Source organism: Eptesicus fuscus, chromosome 9, assembly GCF_027574615.1.
Source record: "Eptesicus fuscus isolate TK198812 chromosome 9, DD_ASM_mEF_20220401, whole genome shotgun sequence".
NCBI lineage: Eukaryota > Metazoa > Chordata > Mammalia > Chiroptera > Vespertilionidae > Eptesicus > Eptesicus fuscus.
In genome coordinates, this window is record NC_072481.1 from 22,972,889 (window position 1) to 22,992,950 (window position 20,062).

Here is a 20,062-nt window from a genome sequence, read left to right on the forward strand (position 1 = left end):
AGCAGTTAGGAGCCAGCGGTCCCAAATTGCAAGAGGGATGTCCGACTACTGGTTTAGGCCCGATCCCGCAGGGATCTCTGTGGGATCGGGCCTAAAGCAGCAGTCGGACATCCCCCTAGGGCAGTGGTTGGCAAACTCATTAGTCAACAGAGCCAAATATCAACAGTACAACGATTGAAATTTCTTTTGAGAGCCGAAAACCGACTTCTGCGCATGGGCCACGAAATTTCAGTCGCACTGTACGTGCGTGCCCGCACATGGTATTTTGTGGAAGAGCCACACTCAAGGGGCCAAAGAGCCGCATGTGGCTCACGAGCCGCAGTTTGCCGACCACTGCCCTAGGGATTCCGGATTGCGAAAGGGTGCAGGCCAGGCTGAGGGACCCTCCCCTCCCCCCCCCCCATGCACCAATTTCATGCACCAGGCCTCTAGTGTGTGTGTGTGTGTGTGTGTGTGTGTGTGTGTGTGTGTGTGTGTATCATGCTATAAACATGAATTGCACTCTGAGATCCCAAGTCTACACTGAATTATGACAGATTCTTTATATGTATGGATATATATAAAAATTATATTCTGTATTTCGTACTGGCTTTCTTATCTGTCTCAAGTGTATCCAATTAAGTAAATTTTGCAACATGGTACTTTTTATCTGAAAATATTGAAGTAAATTTTTCAAATACATTTTTTTATTGATTTTAGAGAGAGAAAGAGAGAGGGGTAGAGAGATAGAAACATCAATGAGAGCGAAACATTGGTTGGCTGCCTTCTGCACACCCCTACTGGGGATCGGGCCAGAAACCCAGGCATGTGCCCTGACCAGGAGTCAAACCATGACCTCCTGGTTAATGGGCCCATGGTCAACCAGGGAGCTACACCAGCTGGGCTTAAAGTAAATTTTATATAAATTATAAATCAAATAATTGGGAGAAAGCCATAGTAATTAGAGGAAAAATAATTATCAATATTTGCTATTCTATGTAATTTTAATAGTATATTTTAGGCTAGGTATTTCTTTCTCTTGCAATCTCTAGACCACCCTCTCCAAAATATATTTAATTATATAAAATTACCATTTTCGTGTGCCATAAATAGTTTAAATTTCTTATTATTCAACCTAATACATTTAAATTTTCTATAAATTACCAGGAGGTTCACAGACTTCCTGCAGTCATTTATGATCTGTGAACCCCAGGTTACGATTCTGTGCTCTATAGATTAGGGTACCATTAACGAGACTTATTGTAAAACATGTTGACACAGTGAAAGCAAAAAAAAAAATAGAGAATTCTAATATGTAAAGCAGGAGATTTGGAGGAATTTTTTTTTTTTTTAAGTAACTACTAACTTTCTGTTCTTAGGTAAGAAGTGCAAATTATGAAACAGATCCATTTGTTCAGGAGTTTCAATTTAAAGTTCGGGATGAAATGGCCCATGTAACTGGACGCGTACTTCCAGCACCTATGCTCCAGTATGGAGGACGGGTAAACCTCTTGGTAGTTTTTAATTATAAACATAACAGTTTCTATGTATGGAGATGTCTAAGTCTAGAATTTGAAAATGTTTTATTGTTTTCAACATTTTTTTTGTTTCAAGGTGTCTTTGCTTGGGTTTAGTAGAATTTTTGTTTCTCTGTTAAAAATATAATATTGATTTAGAATAACCTATTCCACGTAGAATATTAGATATATATATCAGCTATTGAAATAAACTATATTAAGTGTTTGTTCTTTTTTGCTGTATTTCTGTTTCTCCTTTTTCTGTAGAATCGGACAGTAGCAACACCAAGCCATGGAGTATGGGACATGCGAGGGAAACAGTTCCACACAGGAGTTGAAATCAAAATGTGGGCTATAGCTTGTTTTGCCACACAGAGGCAGTGCAGAGAAGAAATACTGAAGTAAGTCTTGTCATTAGTTTGGCTTTGGAACCGTTTTGTTTTTAAATTTTGTATTTCAGTTTTAAATTATTCAGCTAATGTTCTAACCAGTCTTGCCTCAGTATGACGTGTACTTAATCACTGAGCCTTTAAAAATGTTTCTTCTCTATATTTTGATGAAGATTCCTGAATTTGTTAGTCATCATAAATTCACTAATTCATTCTTGTAGGCATTCTAATAGACTAGCTTAGGTGGTATAGCAGGAGCATCATTGACTGTAGTGGCAAATAGGTTTAATTCCCAACTTTGCTACTTCCTAGCTTTATTACCATGGATAATTTTTTAATCCCATTATATTTCAATTTTTACCTTTTTAAAATAGAGATAATAGTGAGTATTAAATAAGATTCTTATTTCTCATTTGAGTTCCTTGAAAGAGTGGCTTAACTCCTCATTTAAACTTCCTTACGTTCCAATGTTTGGCCTCCATCTCCACCATTTTCCCTCTTCCCCAGATTTTCCCCCTCAATTTGTAAGGGAATCTTCTCTTAAATTTGTAAGAAACGCCCAGCCAGCATGGCTCAGTGGCTGAGCATCAACCTATAAACCAGGAGGTCACAGTTCGATTCCCAGTCAGGGCACATGCCCCAGTTGTGGGCTCGATCCCCAGTGTGGGGTATACAGATGGCAGCCGATCAATGATTCTCTCTCATCATTGATATCTCTCTTTCTCACTCCCTTCCTCTCTGAAATCAATAAAAAATATTTTTTAAAAAAAGATAAATTTGTAAGAAACAAGCCCTGGCTGGTTTTGTTCAGTGGCTAGAGCATAGGCCCATGGACTGAAGGGTTACAGTTAAATTCCTAGTCAAGGGCACATACTCGATTGCAGGCTCAATCCTCCCAGCTCTGGTTGGGGTGAATTCAGGAGGCTGCCAATCAGTGTATCTTTCACATCGATGTTTCCCTCTCCCTTTTCTCCCTCTCCTCCACTCTCTCTCTAAAAAAAATGAATTGAAAAAAATCCTGAGTGAGGATTAAAAATAATAATAGCCCTAGCCAGTTTTTCTCAGTGGATAGAGCATCATCCTGCGTACTGAAGGGTCCTAGGTTCCATTCCGGTCAAGGGCATGTACTTCAGTTGCAGGCTCAACCCCCAGCCCTGGTCAGGGCACATACGGGAAGCAACCAATCATTGGGTCTCTCTCACATGATGTTTCTCTCACTCTGTCTCTCCCCCTCCCTTCCACTCTCTCTCTAAAAAAAATAATGAATGAGTAAATTTGAAACAAACTAAAACATCTTCAGTTTTAATTTACCTAACTTATACTCTCAGACTTCCAAGGCTTCCAAGGCTTCCATTTTTTCTCCTTCCTAGAAATTTTAATGCTCTGCTGAAACTGGTTTCTGGAAGATCTCCAGTATCTTTGTGCTTATCAGTTCTAATGGCCTCTTCTCAGCCATTATTTTTCTCAGAATTTGTGCAGCATTAGATACAGTTGACTACTTTTTTAAAAAATATATATTTTTATTGATTTCAGAGAGAAAGGGAGAGGGAGAGAGAGAGAGATAGAAACATCTGCAATGTCTTACATGCCCCACACTGGGGATCGAGTCCACAACCCGGGCATGTGCCCTGAGCAGGAATCGAATTGTGACCTCCTGGTTCATAGATCAATGCTCAATCACTGAGCCACGCCAGCTGGGCTTTTATTTTAAACTAGTAGCCCGTTTGCACGAAGATTCGTGCAATAGACCTTCATTCACCTGGCTGCCTGCACCAGTTTTCTGCCGGCACCGGGGACCCAGGCATTGGCTGTGGCCACCGCCTTCTGCCTTCTTTCAGGGTCGGGGCTTGGCCCTGGGCGGTGGCCTTGGGCTCGGCCGCACCCAACATCCCTGCTAAGGATCGAGGGAGCCGACCCGCAGTGGTTTCCTGCGATCCGTGCAGGCTCCCTGCTGGTGCCCAAGGCCGGGAAAGCCTCCGCCCGAGGCTTTCCCGGCCTTGGGCTCGGCCGCACCCAGCGTCCCTGCTACCGATCGCAGGAGCCGACCCCCAGTGGTTTCCTGCGATCGGTGCAGGCTCCCCGCTGGTGCCCAAGGCCGGGAAAGCCTCCGCCCGAGGCTTTCCCGGCCTTGGGCTCCGCCACACCCCAACGTCCCTGCAACGGTTTCCTGGTGGGCGTGGTTTGTGGGCGTGGCTTGGTTGGTGGGCGTGGCTTGGCGTAGCGAAGGTGCAGTCAATTTGCATATTTGTCTATTATAAGATTTTAAACTAGAGGCCCGGTGCACGAAATTCATGCAAGAGTAGGCCTTCCTTCCCCCAGCTGCCAGCACCGGCTTCCCTCTGGCATCGGGGACCCGGGCTTCCCTCACCACCCCAACTTCATCCAGAAGGTCGTCTGGAAGGACATCTGGTCTAATTAGCATATTATGCTTTTATTATTATAGATTTTTTATTGTTGTTGTTAATCCTCACCCGAGGATATTTTTTCCATTTTTTACAGGGAGTTGAAAGGGAGCAGAGAGACAGAGAGAGAGAAACATGGATGTGAGAGAGTCATCGATTGGTTGCCTTCCCCATGTGCCCCAACCAGGGCCGGGGATTGAGCCTGCAACCGAGGTACGTGCCCTTGCCTGGGAATTAAACCCTTCAGTCTGCAGGCCAAAGCTCTAACCAGTGAGCCAAACTGGCTAGGGCACAATGACTTATTTCTGACATTCTCTCCATTCTTGCCTTCCTTGTTCCTTTTTATCATGTTGACTTTTCTTCTCTGTCTTCTCTCCTTTGGGACTCTCAGGTCTTTGGGCCTTTGGCAGTCTCACGGGCTTCTGCTGTCACTTTTGTTTGAGGAGCTGTGCTGTTGTGAAAGAGTGCTAGTTCCTCTTGTGACTACTCCCATTCCAAAACTTTCAGGCTTCTCTTTGACAAAGAATAACATTAAAACTCAGTATGACATTTCAAATAATTCACCTGCCTCTTAAGTCATTTCATTTTCACATATTTGGACAGAAAACTGAAGCATTGTATTTCTTTTCTTTTTTTTTAATAAATTTTTATTGATTTCAGAGAGGAAGGGAGAGGGAGAGAGAGAGATAAAAACATCAATGATGAGAATCATTGATTGGCTGCCTCCTGCACACCCCCTACTGGGGATCGAGCCTGCAACCCTGGGCATTGCCCTTGACCAGAATCGAACCTGGGACCCTTTGTTCTATAGGCCAACGCTCTACCCACTGAGCCAAACAAGCTAGGGCCGTGGTCGGCAAACTGTGGCTCGCGAGCCACATGCGGCTCTTTGGGCTCTTGAGTGTGGCTCTTCAAAATACCACGGCCTGGGCGAGTCTATTTTGAAGAAGTGGCGTTAGAAGAAGTTTAAAAAATTTGGCTCTCAAAAGAAATTTCAATCGTTGTACTGTTGATATTGGCTCTGTTGACTAATGAGTTTGCTGACCACTGAGCTAGGGCAAGCACTGTATTTTGTATTTTTCCCTGGTATTGTTTTCCATTTCCACTTATGCTACTCTTTACTATCTCTGCTCATCTAAATACTATTCATTCTGCCCTGGCCAGGTAGCTCAGTTGGTTAGAGCATCATCCCGTACACCAGAAGGTTTCAGGTTTGATTTCCCAGTCAGGCACATACCTAGTTTGGGTTCCATCTCTGGAGCAATGTTTCTCACATCAATTTTTTTTTTCTCTCTCTCTCTTGCCCTTCCTCTTTCTAAAATCAAATTTAAAAAATAAAAAACCATGTCCTTGGATGAGGATAAAAAGAAAGAAAAAATAAATAAATAAATAAATACTATTCAATCTTCTGTGATTTGTGATTCTGGAAATAATTTCTTAATTCTGAACACGAGTTTATTAATATCCTCTTTATTTACACTTGTCACTTTCTGCATAAAATAAAATTATATTATAATTATTTAAATTTATCTCCCCTCTAGAATCTAATTTCCTTAATAAAATGATTAGTGTCTAATTTATTTTTTTTAAAATATATTTTATTGATTTTTTAGAGAGAGGAAGAGAGAGGGACAGACAGTTAGAAACATCGATGAGAGAGAAACATCGATCAGCTGCCTCCTGCACACCCCCCACTGGGGATGTGCCCGCAACCAAGGTACACGCCCCCGACCGGAATCGAACCTGGGACCCTTGAGTCCGCAGGCCGACGCTCTATCCACTGAGCCAAACCGGTTTCGGCTGATTAGTGTCTAATTTAAATCTCTATTAATAGATCCTATACAGCAGGCGTCCTCAAACTATGGCCCGCAGGCCACATGCAGGTGTTTTTGCCGTTTTGTTTTTTTACTTCAAAATAAGATATGTGCACTGTGCATAGGAATTTGTTCATAGTTTTTTTTTAAACTTTAGTCCGGCCCTCCAACAGTCTGAGGGACTGTGAACTGGCCCCCTGTTTAAAAAGTTTGAGGACCCCTGCTATACAGTATGCCCATAACGAATAGTTCTTGAGTGACTAAGAGACCAATTTACCTTGTTTCCTTATGTGAAAAATAAAAATGTTTTTATTTAATTCTGTTTACTCCTTTTTATTAGCTCCAAATATCTAAATATATGTTTTAAGGTTCACTTACTATTTTTTTCTCTAAAGTTTTTATCCTCTTGCTTTCAAGTAAAATGTCATAGGACAGTTTAGCTACAATGCTACGATTATTTTACATGACCTCTAGAAACCAAAGAAAAATCCTCCAATTTTTTTCAAGAAGAAGAAGGGGATTCCTACAAACTTTATCTCTGCCCTAATGGAATCAGAGTGTTTTTGATAAAAGATAACTGAAATCCTTGACAGAGGATCTTATTTGTTTTTAAAACAAATAAAGTTATTGTTAAACCTCGACATCATTATTCATTTATCCTAGGCTAAATGAAGAATTTTGGTTGAATATGAAATTATTAGTCTTTTGGGGTTTTTTTTTCAGTGTGGGTAAAAATACTGGAAAGTGTTGCCTGGTTCATTTGTTTTTAAGTATTGGCTTTTTTTTTTTTTTAATCTTTTCTGAGAAAGCTAATATTATGGAAGGAAAATCTGGACTAGGTCAAAGTTCTGACTGCCATTTATCTAACCATTTGACCTTGGCCAAATATTTAATGTCTCTGAAACTGTTTCCTGACCTATAAAATGGGAATAATACCTGACCTACCACTATTTTTTTTGTGTGTGACCTACCACTTTCTTATGAATTTTGATCAATTTAGAAAATATACAGTAACTTAAATTTATCAAGGTCTAACCATGTCTTGGGCAGTGTGCTAAGTGCTTTGTGTGTATTATCTCATTTTATTTACACACGAACTCTATCCTGGAAGTAATCATTTTACAAATGAAAGAAACTGAAGAAAATTGCCTAAAATTTCAAAGCTAGTAAGTAACAGAACTGGAAACTCTAGAGCTGAGCTCTTTCTTAATCAGCACACTTTATTACTAATGCCCTTGGTAAACTACAAAATGCTACACAACTGTATAGTAGTGTTAGTTTGCAAAATAGATTACTGACCCACATTGTCCTAAACATTGGTAGTCTGGTGACCTCTTCATTTATGGAGCACATTAATCTTTGCTTCATTCTCCATTCCCTTCCCAAACTTTCTATTACTACTTTGTAGGTATTGATGACTAGACAAATGTTTTATATTTAGTGATTACTCCTTCTAGGGGTTTCACGGACCAATTGCGTAAGATTTCTAAAGATGCAGGAATGCCCATCCAGGGCCAGCCTTGCTTCTGCAAATATGCGCAGGGGGCAGACAGCGTGGAGCCCATGTTCCGGCATCTCAAGAACACGTACTCTGGACTACAGCTCATTATTGTCATCCTGCCAGGGAAGACACCAGTGTATGGTAAGAATACCTTAAGATTGCATTTTTCCTCAAGTATATGATGTTCCTTTTAGAATGATGCTAAAACATATCCTAAAACTTGCAAAAATGTTATAGTTTACAGTGTTTAAAACCATGTGTTGTTATTTTTAAAAGACAAATCAGTAGAGCAAACTAAATGGTCTATGAAGAAACCCGGTGAAAAGAATTTTGGTAGTTAAAGTAGGCATTATAAAACAATGGTTAAGCTTTCCCTGCCAATAGTGCTTTCACAAACACAGTGAACGTTCATAAAACCACCAGACATTCTGTAAGAAGTGTGGCAAGCATCAACCCCACAAGGTTACCACACAATACAAGTAGGGCAAGGGTTCTTTGTTATATGCAGGGAAAGTGGCATTATGATGGGAAGCAGAGTGGCTATGGTGGGCAGACTAAACCAGTTTTCTACAAAAAAGGCTAAAACTACAAGAAGATTGTGCTGAGGCTTGAATGCATTGAGCCCAACTGCAGATGTAAGAGAATGCTGGCTATCAAAAGATGCAAGCATTTTGAACTGGGAGGAGATAACAAGAGAAAGGGTCAACTGATCCAGTTCTAAACTTCATATTTTTTTTATTATCCTATCTAATAAAAGAGTAATATGTAAATTAACCATCACTCTGCTACACCCACAAGCCATGCCCACCAGCCAATCAGGAGCGATCATGCAAATTAACCCAACCAAGATGGCTGTGGCCACGGAGAGAGTGGGAGGGAGGCTTGGGTTTCCCCGACGATGGAGGAAGCCAAGCTTTCCGCACACCCTGGCCGGCCTAGGCCTCCATTTAAGGCTACAAAGTTTCAGTTATAGAAGATAAATAAATCCCAACAGAAATGGCGGCAGCCACGGAGGTGGAGAGAGCAGGAGGCTAGGGTTGCCCCGGTGATGGAGGAAGCCAAGCTTCTGCAGCCCTGGCCTGCTTTGGTCTCCGCTTAAGGCTACAAAGTTTCAATTATAGAAGATACATAAATCCCAACAGAAATGGCTACCACCATGGAGCGAGCAGAAGGCTTGGCTTCACTCCAGGCTACAAAGTTTCAATTGTAGAAGATAAGTAAATCCCAGATACCAGGACCTCCGCTTGGGTCGCCGGGGGGCGTGGCCGGCCTGCAAACCACCACAGGCCCTTGCCCAGGCCACCCCACGCCCCAAGGGAACCCCCATCCTGATCCGGGACACCCTTCAGGGCAAACCAGCTGGCCCCCACCCCTGCACCAGGCCCGTATCCTATCTAATAAAAGAGTAATATGCAAATTGACTGTCACTCCAATACACAAGATGGCTGCCCCCATGTGGACACAAGATGGCCACCACAAGATGGCCAGCAGGGAAGGGCAGTTGGGAGGGACCAGGCCTGCAAGGGAGGGCAGTTGTGGGCGATCAGGCCAGCAGGGGAGGGCAGTTAGGGGTGACCAGGCCGGCAGAGGAGGGAAGTTGGGGGCAAACAGGCTGGCAGGGGAGTGGTTAGGGGAGACGTCCTCAAACTATGGCCCGCGGGCCACATGCAGCCCGCCGAGGACATTTATCCGGCCCACCGGGTGTTTTTGCCATTTTGTTTTTTTACTTCAAAATAGGATATTTGCAGTGTGCATAGGAATTTGTTCATAGTTGTTTTTTTTTAAACTATAGTCCGGCCCTCCAATGGTCTGAGGGACAGTCAACTGGCCCCCTGTTTAAAAAGTTTGAGGACCCCTGGGTTAGGGGGTGATCAGGCTGGCAGGCAGAAGCGGTTAGGGGCACTCAGGAAGATAGGCAGGCAATCAGGAAGATAGGCAGGCAAGCAGTTGGGAGCCAGCAGTCCTGGATTGTGAGAGGGATCCCAGATTGGAGAGGGTGCAGGCTGGGCTGAGGGACACCTCCCACCCCCGTGCACAAATTTCGTGCACCGGGCCTCTAGTCTATACTAATAAAAGGGTAATATGCTAATTAGACCAGATAGACCAGACATCTTCCGGTCATCCAGTCCTCCTTCGGGACAAAGCCACAGTGGCGGGTGCCAAAGCAGAGGCAGTTAGGGGCGATCAGGCTGGCAGGGGAGCAGTTAGGGGCAATCAGGCCAACAAGGCAGGGCAGCTAAGGGTGATCAGGCCGACAGGGGAGGGCAGTTAGGGGCGATCGGGCAGGCAGGCAGAGGCAGTTAGGGGTGATTGGGCAGGTAGGCACGTGAGCGGTTAGGAGCCAGTGGTCCCGGATTGCGAGTGGGATGTCTAGGACATTCCCTGAGGGGTCCTGGATTAGAGAGGGTGCAGGCCAGGCTAAGGGACTCGAATTTTGTGCACCGGGCTTCTAGTATGTCAGTAAAATCTTGAGGCTATGTTCAGTTCAACAACAAAAAACAATGGTTAAGGGAAGAATTATTACTAAAAATGTTATTGATCTCCCTCTCCCTTCCTTTCTCTCTCTTAAAAAAAAGAATTTTAAATGCCATTGATAACTTGATTATCAGTATAACATAGTGGTTATGGAGTCAAACTATGATTCTGGAGGTAGACTGTGCTGCTTAATACCCAGGTACTGCCAGATATATTACCTGTGTGTGATCTGGATAAGTTACTTAAGCCTTAGTTTTCTTATCTGTAAATTGGGATGCTTAATAACTAATCTCTACAAGGTAGTTGTAAGGATTAGATAAATGTTCATATGTAAATGACCTAAAACCGTGGTCGGCAAACTGCGGCTCGCGAGCCACATGTGGCTTTTTGGCCCCTTGAGTGTGGCTCTTCCACAAAATACCACGGCCTACGCGAGTCTATTTTGAAAAAATGGCGTTAGAAGAAGTTTAAGTTTAAAAAATTTGGCTCTCAAAAGAAATTTCAATCGTTGTACTGTTGATATTTGGCTCTATTGACTAATGAGTTTGCCGACCACTGGGTTAGAACGTTGTCCTGATATGCCAAGGTTTCCAGTTTGATCCCTGGTCAGGGCACATACAAGAATCAAGCAATGAATGCATAAATAAGTGGAACAACAAATTGACACTTCTTTCTCCTCCCACTAAAATCAGTAAGTAAAAGTTAAAAGAAAAATTGTATGCTACTAAATTTGCAAATATCCTCTCTAATAAAAGCGTAATATGCAAATCAACCAAACAGTAGAACAGCCAGTCACCTATGACATGCACTGACCACCAGAGGGCAGGCGCTCAACGCTTTAGCTGCCCCCTGATGGGTCAGTGCGCTCCCACCAGGGGAGCGCCGCTCAGCCAGAAGCTGGGCTCACGGCTGGCGGGAGTAAGGAGGGATTGGGCTTAAGCCGGCAGGCAAACATACCCCAAGGAGTCCTGGACTGCAAGAGGGCATAGGCCGGGCTGAGAGACTTCCCCCCTCAGTGCACAAATGTCATACACCAGGCCTCTGGTATTTAAATATTATAATAGTGCTTGTGAATATGCAGGGAATATAGAAATTGATAGCATCATTATCATCAAAAAAGTATAAAATGTGTTTTTAGTCTACAGTTCAGTATCTCTAATTCCAAAATGTATTCAAAGGAAATAAAAATCTCCATGCACAAAACTTTTGTAATGATATTTAAAAACTATTAAGGATTGGTTTTAAATGAGTAAGTTATAGTATGTTGATGAAATATTATACGATTTAAAATGATGGTTATAATATTAAAAAGATATTTAAGTTGTGACAAAATACAGAAGGGTTTAAACTAAAAGGATTTATAAAATCAGTAAGGAAAAAACTAAAACTAAAAAAAAGACACGAGACATAAAACAGAAAAACAAATGGTTGATTATCTTATAAAAGATGCTCTGCCTCATTAGTCATTAAAGAAATATGAGCCCTCGCCAGTTTGGTTCAGTGGATAGAGCATTGGCCTTCGACTGAAAGGTCTGAGGTTTGATTCCAGTCAAGGGCACATACCTCGGTTGCAGGCTCCATCCTGAGCCCTGGTCGGGGCTTTACAGGAGGCAACCAATTGATGTGTCTTTCTCACATCGATGTTTTTCTCTGTCTCTCCCCTGTCCTTGCACTCTCTCTAAAAATCAATGGAAAAATATCCTCCAGTGAGGATTAATAAAAAAGAAAAAATATATAAACTGCCTGGTGGGTATGGCTCAGTGGTTGAGCATTGACCTATAAACCAGGAGGTCACAGTTCGATTCCTGGCCAGGGCATATGCTCAGGGTGCAGGCTTAATCCCCAGTAGGATGTGTGTAGGAAGCAGCACATCAATGATTCTCTTTCATCATTGATATTTATATCTCCCTTTCTCTCTGAAATCAATAAAAATATAAATAAAAAAATAAATATGAACTAGAGTAAGTTTTTTTTAGCAAGGATATGAATAAATATACACTCTCATACACTGTTGATTTGAAGGAAAGTTGGTATTACCAGCCTCCAAATTGTTCTCTGCTTTCCCTCTAGTTTCCTTTTAGTCCATTCTCTGCACTGCTTCCAGAGTGATTTTTTTTAATTAATAGATTTTATTTTAATTTTTAGGAGAAATTTTATTTAGAAAGTCACAGAGGTAGAATAATTGAGCCTAGAAGAAAGAGGTTCAGGAAAGAAGTTACAGAAGGGACATTGGAGCTTAGGAAAAAAGAGAGAGGCAAGGAAAATGCCTGGGGGAAGGGGGTAGAGAAGTTGCTGAGAGAGCCACCTTTTTTTTAAAGTTCTTAGTTTATGAATCTTCTCATGAAATATCTGCACAATCTGTAAATTGGGATGCTATTGAAGAATCCTTACTCCTGGAGGAACCAAGATGGCGGCATAGTTAAACAACTAATCTGCTGCCTCACACAACAATTTCAAAAATACAACTAAAAGACAAAAACGTCTACCACCCAGAACCACGGGAAAGCTGGCTGAGTGGAAGATTTACAACTAAGAAGAGAAAGAAGCACAATCGCTGAAAAGCTGAGGTACGGAGGCACGCGAATCGGGCCGGCGGCGGGCGGCTGGGTGCGCGGCTTTTCTTCAACCCGCAGGGAGACAAGCTCCCGATCACTCTGAAATCCAGTTTCTGGGGACACTCGGGGGACCCAGGCACCTACGGGGAGAAGCTGGACTCTCGGCCATCGGGTTGGAAAGTGAGAGTGACTTTTTTGCAGTGGTGCGCCCAGCAATCATTGTTTACTGCGCTGGAGCGCGGGGCGCAGGGACTTGGAAACGTGGAAAGGCAGAGACGGCTGACGGCAGCCATTGCCGTTGGCCACGCCCCAGCCTAGTGACGCCCTGAGACCCCGCCCAGCCCTGAGGCCCCACCCTGAGGCCCCGCCCCGCACATTCTACAAACCCGCCCAGGCTCCACACAGCGGCTTTTGCATATAAATGGCCTGTTCTGGAGCAGCTTAACCAACTGCAGCTCCAGTCAGACTGCTCCAAAACCGCCCAAGCAAAGGAGGAGAAAACTAGCCCTTGCTGTAGCTCCTGCTGGGGGACACACTGTACACAAGGGTACACCAAGAGTGTCCACCTCAAGTAACTGGGAGGCTGACCCGTTGAACCAATAGGACACCTAGTACACAAAACTACCCTACCAACTTAGGGAAGCAGAGAATATGAGAAGGCAAGGAAACAGATCACAAACCAAAGAAATGGAGGAGAACAAGCGACTGGACATAGAGTTCAAAACCACGGTTATAAGGTTTTTCAAGAATTTCATGGGAAAGGCCGATAAATTCCATGAGGACCAACTAGAAATTAAACATACACTGACTGAGATAAAAAATATTATACAGAGACCCAAAAGCAGACTAGAGGATTGCAAGAATCAACTCAAAGATTTGGAATACAAAGAGGCCAAGGACACTCTTCCTGAAAAGGCCGATAAATTCAATGAGGACCAACTAGAAATTAAACATACACTGACTGAGATAAAAAATATTATACAGAGACCCAAAAGCAGACTAGAGGATTGCAAGAATCAACTCAAAGATTTGGAATACAAAGAGGCCAAGGACACTCTTCCAGAGAAGCATGAAGAGAAGAGAATTCAGAAAGTTGAAGATAGTGTAAGAAGCCTCTGGGACAACTTCAAGCGAACCAACATCAGAATTATAGGGGTACCAGAAGAAGAGAGAGAGCAAGATGCTGAAAACCTATTTGAAGAAATAATGAACGAAAACTTCCCCCACCTGATGAAAGAAATAGACTTACAAGTCCAGGAAGCACACAGAACCCCAAACAAAAGGAATCCAAAGAGGACCACACCAAGACACATCATAATTAAAATGCCAAGAGCAAAAGACAAAGAGAGAATCTTACAAGCAGCAAGAGAAAAACAGTTAGTTACCTACAAGGGAGCTCCCATACGATTATCAGCTAATTTCTCAACAGAAACCATGCAGGCCAGACGGGAGTGGCAAGAAATATTCAAAGTGATGAATAGCAGGAACCTACAACCAAGACTACTCTACCCAGCAAAGTTATCATTCAGAATTGAAGGGCAGATAAAGAGCTTCACAGATAAGAAAAAGCTAAAGGAGTTCATCACCACCAAACCAGCATTATATGAAATGCTGAAAGGTATTCTTTAAAAAGAGGAAAAAGAAGAAGAAAGATAAAAATTATGAACAACAAATACATATCTATCAACAAGTGAATCTAAAAGTCAAGTGAATTAAAAATCTGAGGAACAGAATAAACTGGTGAACTTAATAGAATCAGGCATAGAATGGGAGTGGATTGATAATGCTCAGGGGGAAAGGGGTGTCTGTGTGGGGAGTATGGGAAGAGAGTGGACAAAAATCATACACCTATGGATAAGGACAGCGGGGCGGGGGGAGGTAAGGGAAGAGGGGGGGGGGTAGGAACTGGGTGGTGGGGAGATATGTGGGGAAAAAGGAGAAACAATTGTAATCTGAACAATAAAGATTCATTAAAAAAAAATAAAAAAATAATAAAATAAAAAAAGACAAAAAAAAAAAAAAAAAAAGAATCCTTACTCCTTCTACTGTCCAATTCTCAGCTCACTTTTGCCAGCACTGCCATTGTCCTTTGCCGTCCCCCTGACTTCCTTCGTTCTGTTCTTGTGTTCCTTTGTCTGTTTTCTTGAGCTCTTCTCCTCATATAGGCCATGTCCTGCAAATCTATAGAATCATAAATCATGCCAAAGCCAGTTGTCTTGCCGCCTCCAAAATCAACTCTGAATCCAAACACAAAGATGGCATCTGGTGTAGTCTTATGTCTTAGATGCTGTTGCCTTCCCAGGTTGAAGGATGTCCATGACCATTTGTTTCCGCTGAAGTAGTTTGTTGGTCATGAACTTCCTGTTCAAAATAGTTAACTGTGTCATATATGATGGCGACTGATCTTCAAGGAGCCAGGGAGGAAAAGAACTAGATTTTATTTTCTACAACAGTTTTAGATTTAGAGAAAAATTGAGTAGATAATGTAAAGTTCCTATATACAGGAACTATATAATGTAAAGTTCCCCTCCCCTGCACGTGGTTTCCCCTATTATTAATACTATCTTGGTGTGGTACTTTTAATAAACCAATATTGATAAATTATTATTAACCTTTTGCACTCGGATGTTGAGTGTGACGACACGGTTAGCATCGGTAGCAGGAATCGAGAAAAAGCAAGCGAGTGCAAAGGGTTAATATACTAGAGGCCCGGTGCATGAAATTCGAGCATGGGGCGGGTATCCCTCAGCCCAGCCCATACCCTCTCCAATCTGGGATCCCTTTCACAATCTGGGACTGTTGGCTCCTAACCCCTCGCCTGCCTGCCTGATTGATTGCCCCTAACCACTTCTGCCTGCCGGCTGGATCGTCCCCAACTGCCCTGCCCTGCCGGCCCAATCACCTCCAACTGCCCTTCCCTGCTGGCCTGTTCGCCCCCAACTGCCCTCCCCTGCAGGCCATCTTGTGGCGGCCATTTTGTGATGACGTAAGGGCGTCGCACGAGGGTGTGAGGGCCACCTAGGCTTTTATTAATATAGATTGTCCACAGTTTGTTAAGGTTCATTGTTTGTATTGTACAGGCCTATGGGTTTTAATTAATTAATGCCTATTTCTCTGTCTACACTATAAGTTTTGTGAGGACAGGAACAGTGTCTCTGTTAACTCACTATTATATATCCAGAGCCTTGCACAGTACTAGCATGGATTAGGTGCACATCAAATATTTGTTGAATGAATTAATAAGTATTTAAGGAGGGCAATTTGTTAGCATGTTTAAAAATGTTAAATACATATATCTTTAACTCTCAGTTCTACTTGTAGAAATTTATTCTGAGGCTATAGTTACACAACCAAACAAAAATAAATATACAAGGATACTATCCACAGCATCATTTGAAATAATGAGAACCGAAATAAGCTAAAGGATAACTGCAATCTATATATTGAGATTCAGAACATACTGTATTATTAAGTGAAAATAACAAGTTGCAAAATAGAATGTACAGTGTGTTCTCAATTTTTATTTTAAAATGCTTCCCATGTGTTTTGTGTAAGAAGTTAAGTACACTGAACTCTTTGTGGTAGTTATAATGGCAGAGAGAGGGAAATGAACAGGGCCCTTTTATTCTTTACACTGTAGTCCCTCTGTATTTTTTAAATTAAAGCTTGGAGAATAGGATTAAAAGCTGTAAATATATCAGGATTATAACTGCATTAAAATCATATAAATGAGAAAATTACTGGAAGAGAATACAGTAAAATGCTAACAAGGGATTATATATTTTCTCTGTATGGTTTTAAGTTATTGTGGTTGTAGTGTTTTCAGGATTATAAAAATGAACATTTTTGCACAAAGAAAAAAAAACAGTCGAAAAATTATCAGTAAATGCTTAAGCTGATCTTCAAAGCAATATACATTAGGTTTTAATAGCATTGTTTTAGTATTGGTGGAATTTTTGGTGCCCTGTAATACAGTAATGTATTTAAAGGGGAGAAACACAGTAGCTTAATTTTCAGTGAATTTCAACCTTTTTTCTAACTAGAGGTATCTGCATTTGTTCCATAGCGGAGGTGAAACGTGTAGGAGATACACTTTTGGGTATGGCTACACAGTGTGTTCAAGTCAAGAATGTAATAAAAACATCCCCTCAAACTCTCTCAAATCTGTGCCTAAAGATAAATGTTAAACTCGGAGGGATCAATAATATTCTTGTACCTCATCAAAGGTAAGTGAAGCCAATTGCTTGATAAAATACTATTTTTTAGCTTAATTTTTCTCTATATTGTTATATCTAAAATCTGTTTAGAAACAGCTTTGATGAATCCTGTCATGGGAGATAAGGAGACATTTTGGCAAAAAATTAAAAGAGTTTGAATTAGCAAGATTAAAATTCCCTTTTGAAAATCTCCCCCCCCCCCCCCCCCGCTCACTTCCATTTTCATTTAGTATGCAAAATGCTTCTTGCCTAGCTGGAAAGTATAGAGAGCTTTATTTCTTACTGGAGAGCCCAGAATTTTCTCATTATTTGCTAATCATCTACAACTTAAGTTATAAGCCTACTTACTGAGGAAGCGAGGGAAGAATGGATGGTGGGGGATGGACAAGGGGATGTCCATTCATTTTATCAGTTAAGAAAGCATATCAACCCCTGCTGCAGTCAGTGGAACAATGGATGTTACTGGTGGATCGCCATCATGTCTAAACTCTTAGAAAGTATAAGACTAATGACTTAGAAACAGGTGCTGGGGAAGAGGCTGTTATTTGGAGAACTGAACAGCAGGTTTCTTTTAATAGTTGAAGTGGCTAAGGCTTTTTTAAATATCTTGACCACTATGCACACAGATAAGCATTACAGTAAGGATGTGTGTTTGACATAAAGCTCTTTTTCCCCTATTTTTCCTTGCTGCCTCTACTTCCTATCCCTATTAAATATGAGAAGAGATTCATAAGTGAGATGAATATAGAATGTTATCAACAAGCCCAAGAATTAAGAAATAATCACTTGAAGGATATAGTTGCAGAGATAAAATGAACTAGCTACTTTATAACTGTTAACTATACGTTACTCAAATTTATATTTTTGGCCATGGGCGGGAGAGTAGTAGACTCCCATAATCCCTCTCAGTGTATAGTTTAATTATCTTTTTTCGCCTTGAGAGATTACATAAGCTTAAAATATAAGTACATTAAAGAAAGATTGATACAAAATGGTAGATTAATATGAGGAAGTCTAGCATTTAATGCCTATTATGAAGAATGCTGGCAGCAGTTTCCCTTTGCAACCACCATCACCACTATTTAAGGCAGAAAACTGCTCTGAATAAGACATTGGATAGACAGACCCACTGGGGCAGCTTTTACTTCATTGGCCAGGGATCCATGAATTTAAGAGAATAAAGCTGTCAGTATTTCAGGTCTATGAAGCTGTCTGTATAGGACCTTCTCTGTGCTGTGTCAGTAACTTGCAGTTTTGTTACAGTAGTGTGAAACAGATAAATGGGTAATTAAAAAAATGAATTATCTAACTCTTTTAAAAATTGTGTTTAAGACCTTCTGTGTTCCAGCAACCAGTGATCTTTTTGGGAGCAGATGTCACTCATCCACCAGCTGGTGATGGGAAGAAGCCTTCTATTGCTGCTGTGAGTGTCATTAGGCAGATTTATCTTATCTAAAGTTTAAAAGATCACCATTTTGATTTCAAGTTTTTTAATTTTAATGATATTTTCTTTGAAACCACTTTTATAAATATACTAGAGGCCCAGTGCATGAAAATTCATGCACGGGGGGGGGAGGGGGTCCCTCAGCCTGGCCTGCGCCCTCTCGCAGTCTGGGACCCCTCAGGGGGTGTCCACCTGCTGGCTTAGGCCCGCTCCCCAAGGGAGCGGGCCTAAGATGGCAGTCAGACATCCCTCTGGCAGCCCGGGAGCCCAAGGAGGATGTCCGACTGACGGCTTAGGTAGACATCCCCTAAGCCAGCAAGTGGACATCCTTAACGCTGCCGCAGAGGCAGGAGAGGCTCCCGCTACCACCACTGCGCTGGCCAGCTGTGAGCGGCTTCTGGCTGATTGGTGCTCCCCCTGTGAAAGTGCACTGACCACCAGGGGGCAGCTCCTGCATTGAGTGTCTGCCCCCTGGTGGTCAGTGCGTGTCATAGCAACCGGTCATTCCACCGTTCAGTTGATTTGCATATTACTATTTTATTATATAGGATTATATAGGATAGAGAGAAAGTCAACTTTCATATGTTTATATTTTTTATTATCTAGTATAATTTTACATAAATTTTAAGTTTTAACAATCCGATAAACCTTACTTATCTTTGAAAATGATAGTAACATTCATCCATTGATGGACATGTTTCCATGTCTTGGCTACTGTAAATAATGCTGCATTGAACATTGGGTGCACTGCAGAGTTCCATTTTGAAGCATGACTTTGGTATAAATACTATCCTGGAAGAGAGAGAAGCTGGAGGCACAGTTACCATAAGCTGGTTCTCAGCCTAGAATGATGTTTAGACTTTTTTAAAATATTCAGGTTCCAGAGATCATGCTTCAGTAGGTCTGTAAGTGACTATAGTCATGGTGCACTTACAAGTTCATGCTTCAAAGTTTCCTCTGCTCCAAACACATAACAGTATTAAACAAGACACAAAAGAGAAAATTCACATAGCTAACTCTCAAAACCAAGATTAGCTCTCAAGACCAGACAGAAAACACAAATGCTATGCAGGAATACTTGACCATGGATTCAAGCCTTCTGGTCTAGGACATTGCAGTAATAGAAGTAAAATTCTTTTAAAATTTATAAATCATAGCAGTTCTAAGATGATGGCAGAGTCTTCAGTATGGCTTCTGGGGTGGTTTGCTAAAGTGTAAAAGATATAAAGAGAAATTAAGGGTTTTCATGGGTCCTCTTTTTTACTTATCTTCTTTCTCTTATTCTCGTTATGTACGTCTTTTTGTCTCTTTTTCCCCTTACTAATCATTAGGTCTACCGGCGACATCTAAATATTAGAATCTAATTGTTAAATGTAAAGTACAGTCTTCTTATAGGAAAATAATTTTTGACCCTATACTGGGTCTTTTATTCTGTTCTTCACTGGGAATGATCTGTGTTTGTGTGTGTGTGTGTGTGTGTGTGTGTGCGTGTTTTTAAAAATATATATTTTATTGATTTTTTACAGAGTGGAAGGGAAGAGGGATAGTTAGAAACATTGATAAGAGAGAAACATCGATCAGCTGCCTCCCACGCACCCCTCACTGGGGATGTGCCTGCAACCAAGATACATGCCCTTGACCGGAATCGAACCTGAGACCCTTCAGTCCGCAGGCCGGTGCTCTATCCACCGAGCCAAACCGGCTAGGGCGATCTGTTTTTTTATTACCCTCCAAATGAACAGTGGTAAATTGTAAGGTTATAATAAAAT

General features: G+C 41.7%; 1 protein-coding gene across 1 annotated transcript in view; it reads left to right on the forward strand.

Annotated features, from left to right (window-relative positions):
* Positions 1–20,062, forward strand: part of LOC103294875 (argonaute RISC catalytic component 3) — a 98,318-nt gene that overhangs the window by 69,291 nt on the left and 8,965 nt on the right. Inside the window, exons 10-14 of the mRNA XM_054721435.1 lie at positions 1,359–1,481; positions 1,764–1,897; positions 7,559–7,743; positions 16,699–16,858; positions 18,182–18,272. Coding sequence (XP_054577410.1) covers positions 1,359–1,481; positions 1,764–1,897; positions 7,559–7,743; positions 16,699–16,858; positions 18,182–18,272 — 693 coding nt within the window. The remainder of the gene's footprint in view (positions 1–1,358; positions 1,482–1,763; positions 1,898–7,558; positions 7,744–16,698; positions 16,859–18,181; positions 18,273–20,062) is intronic.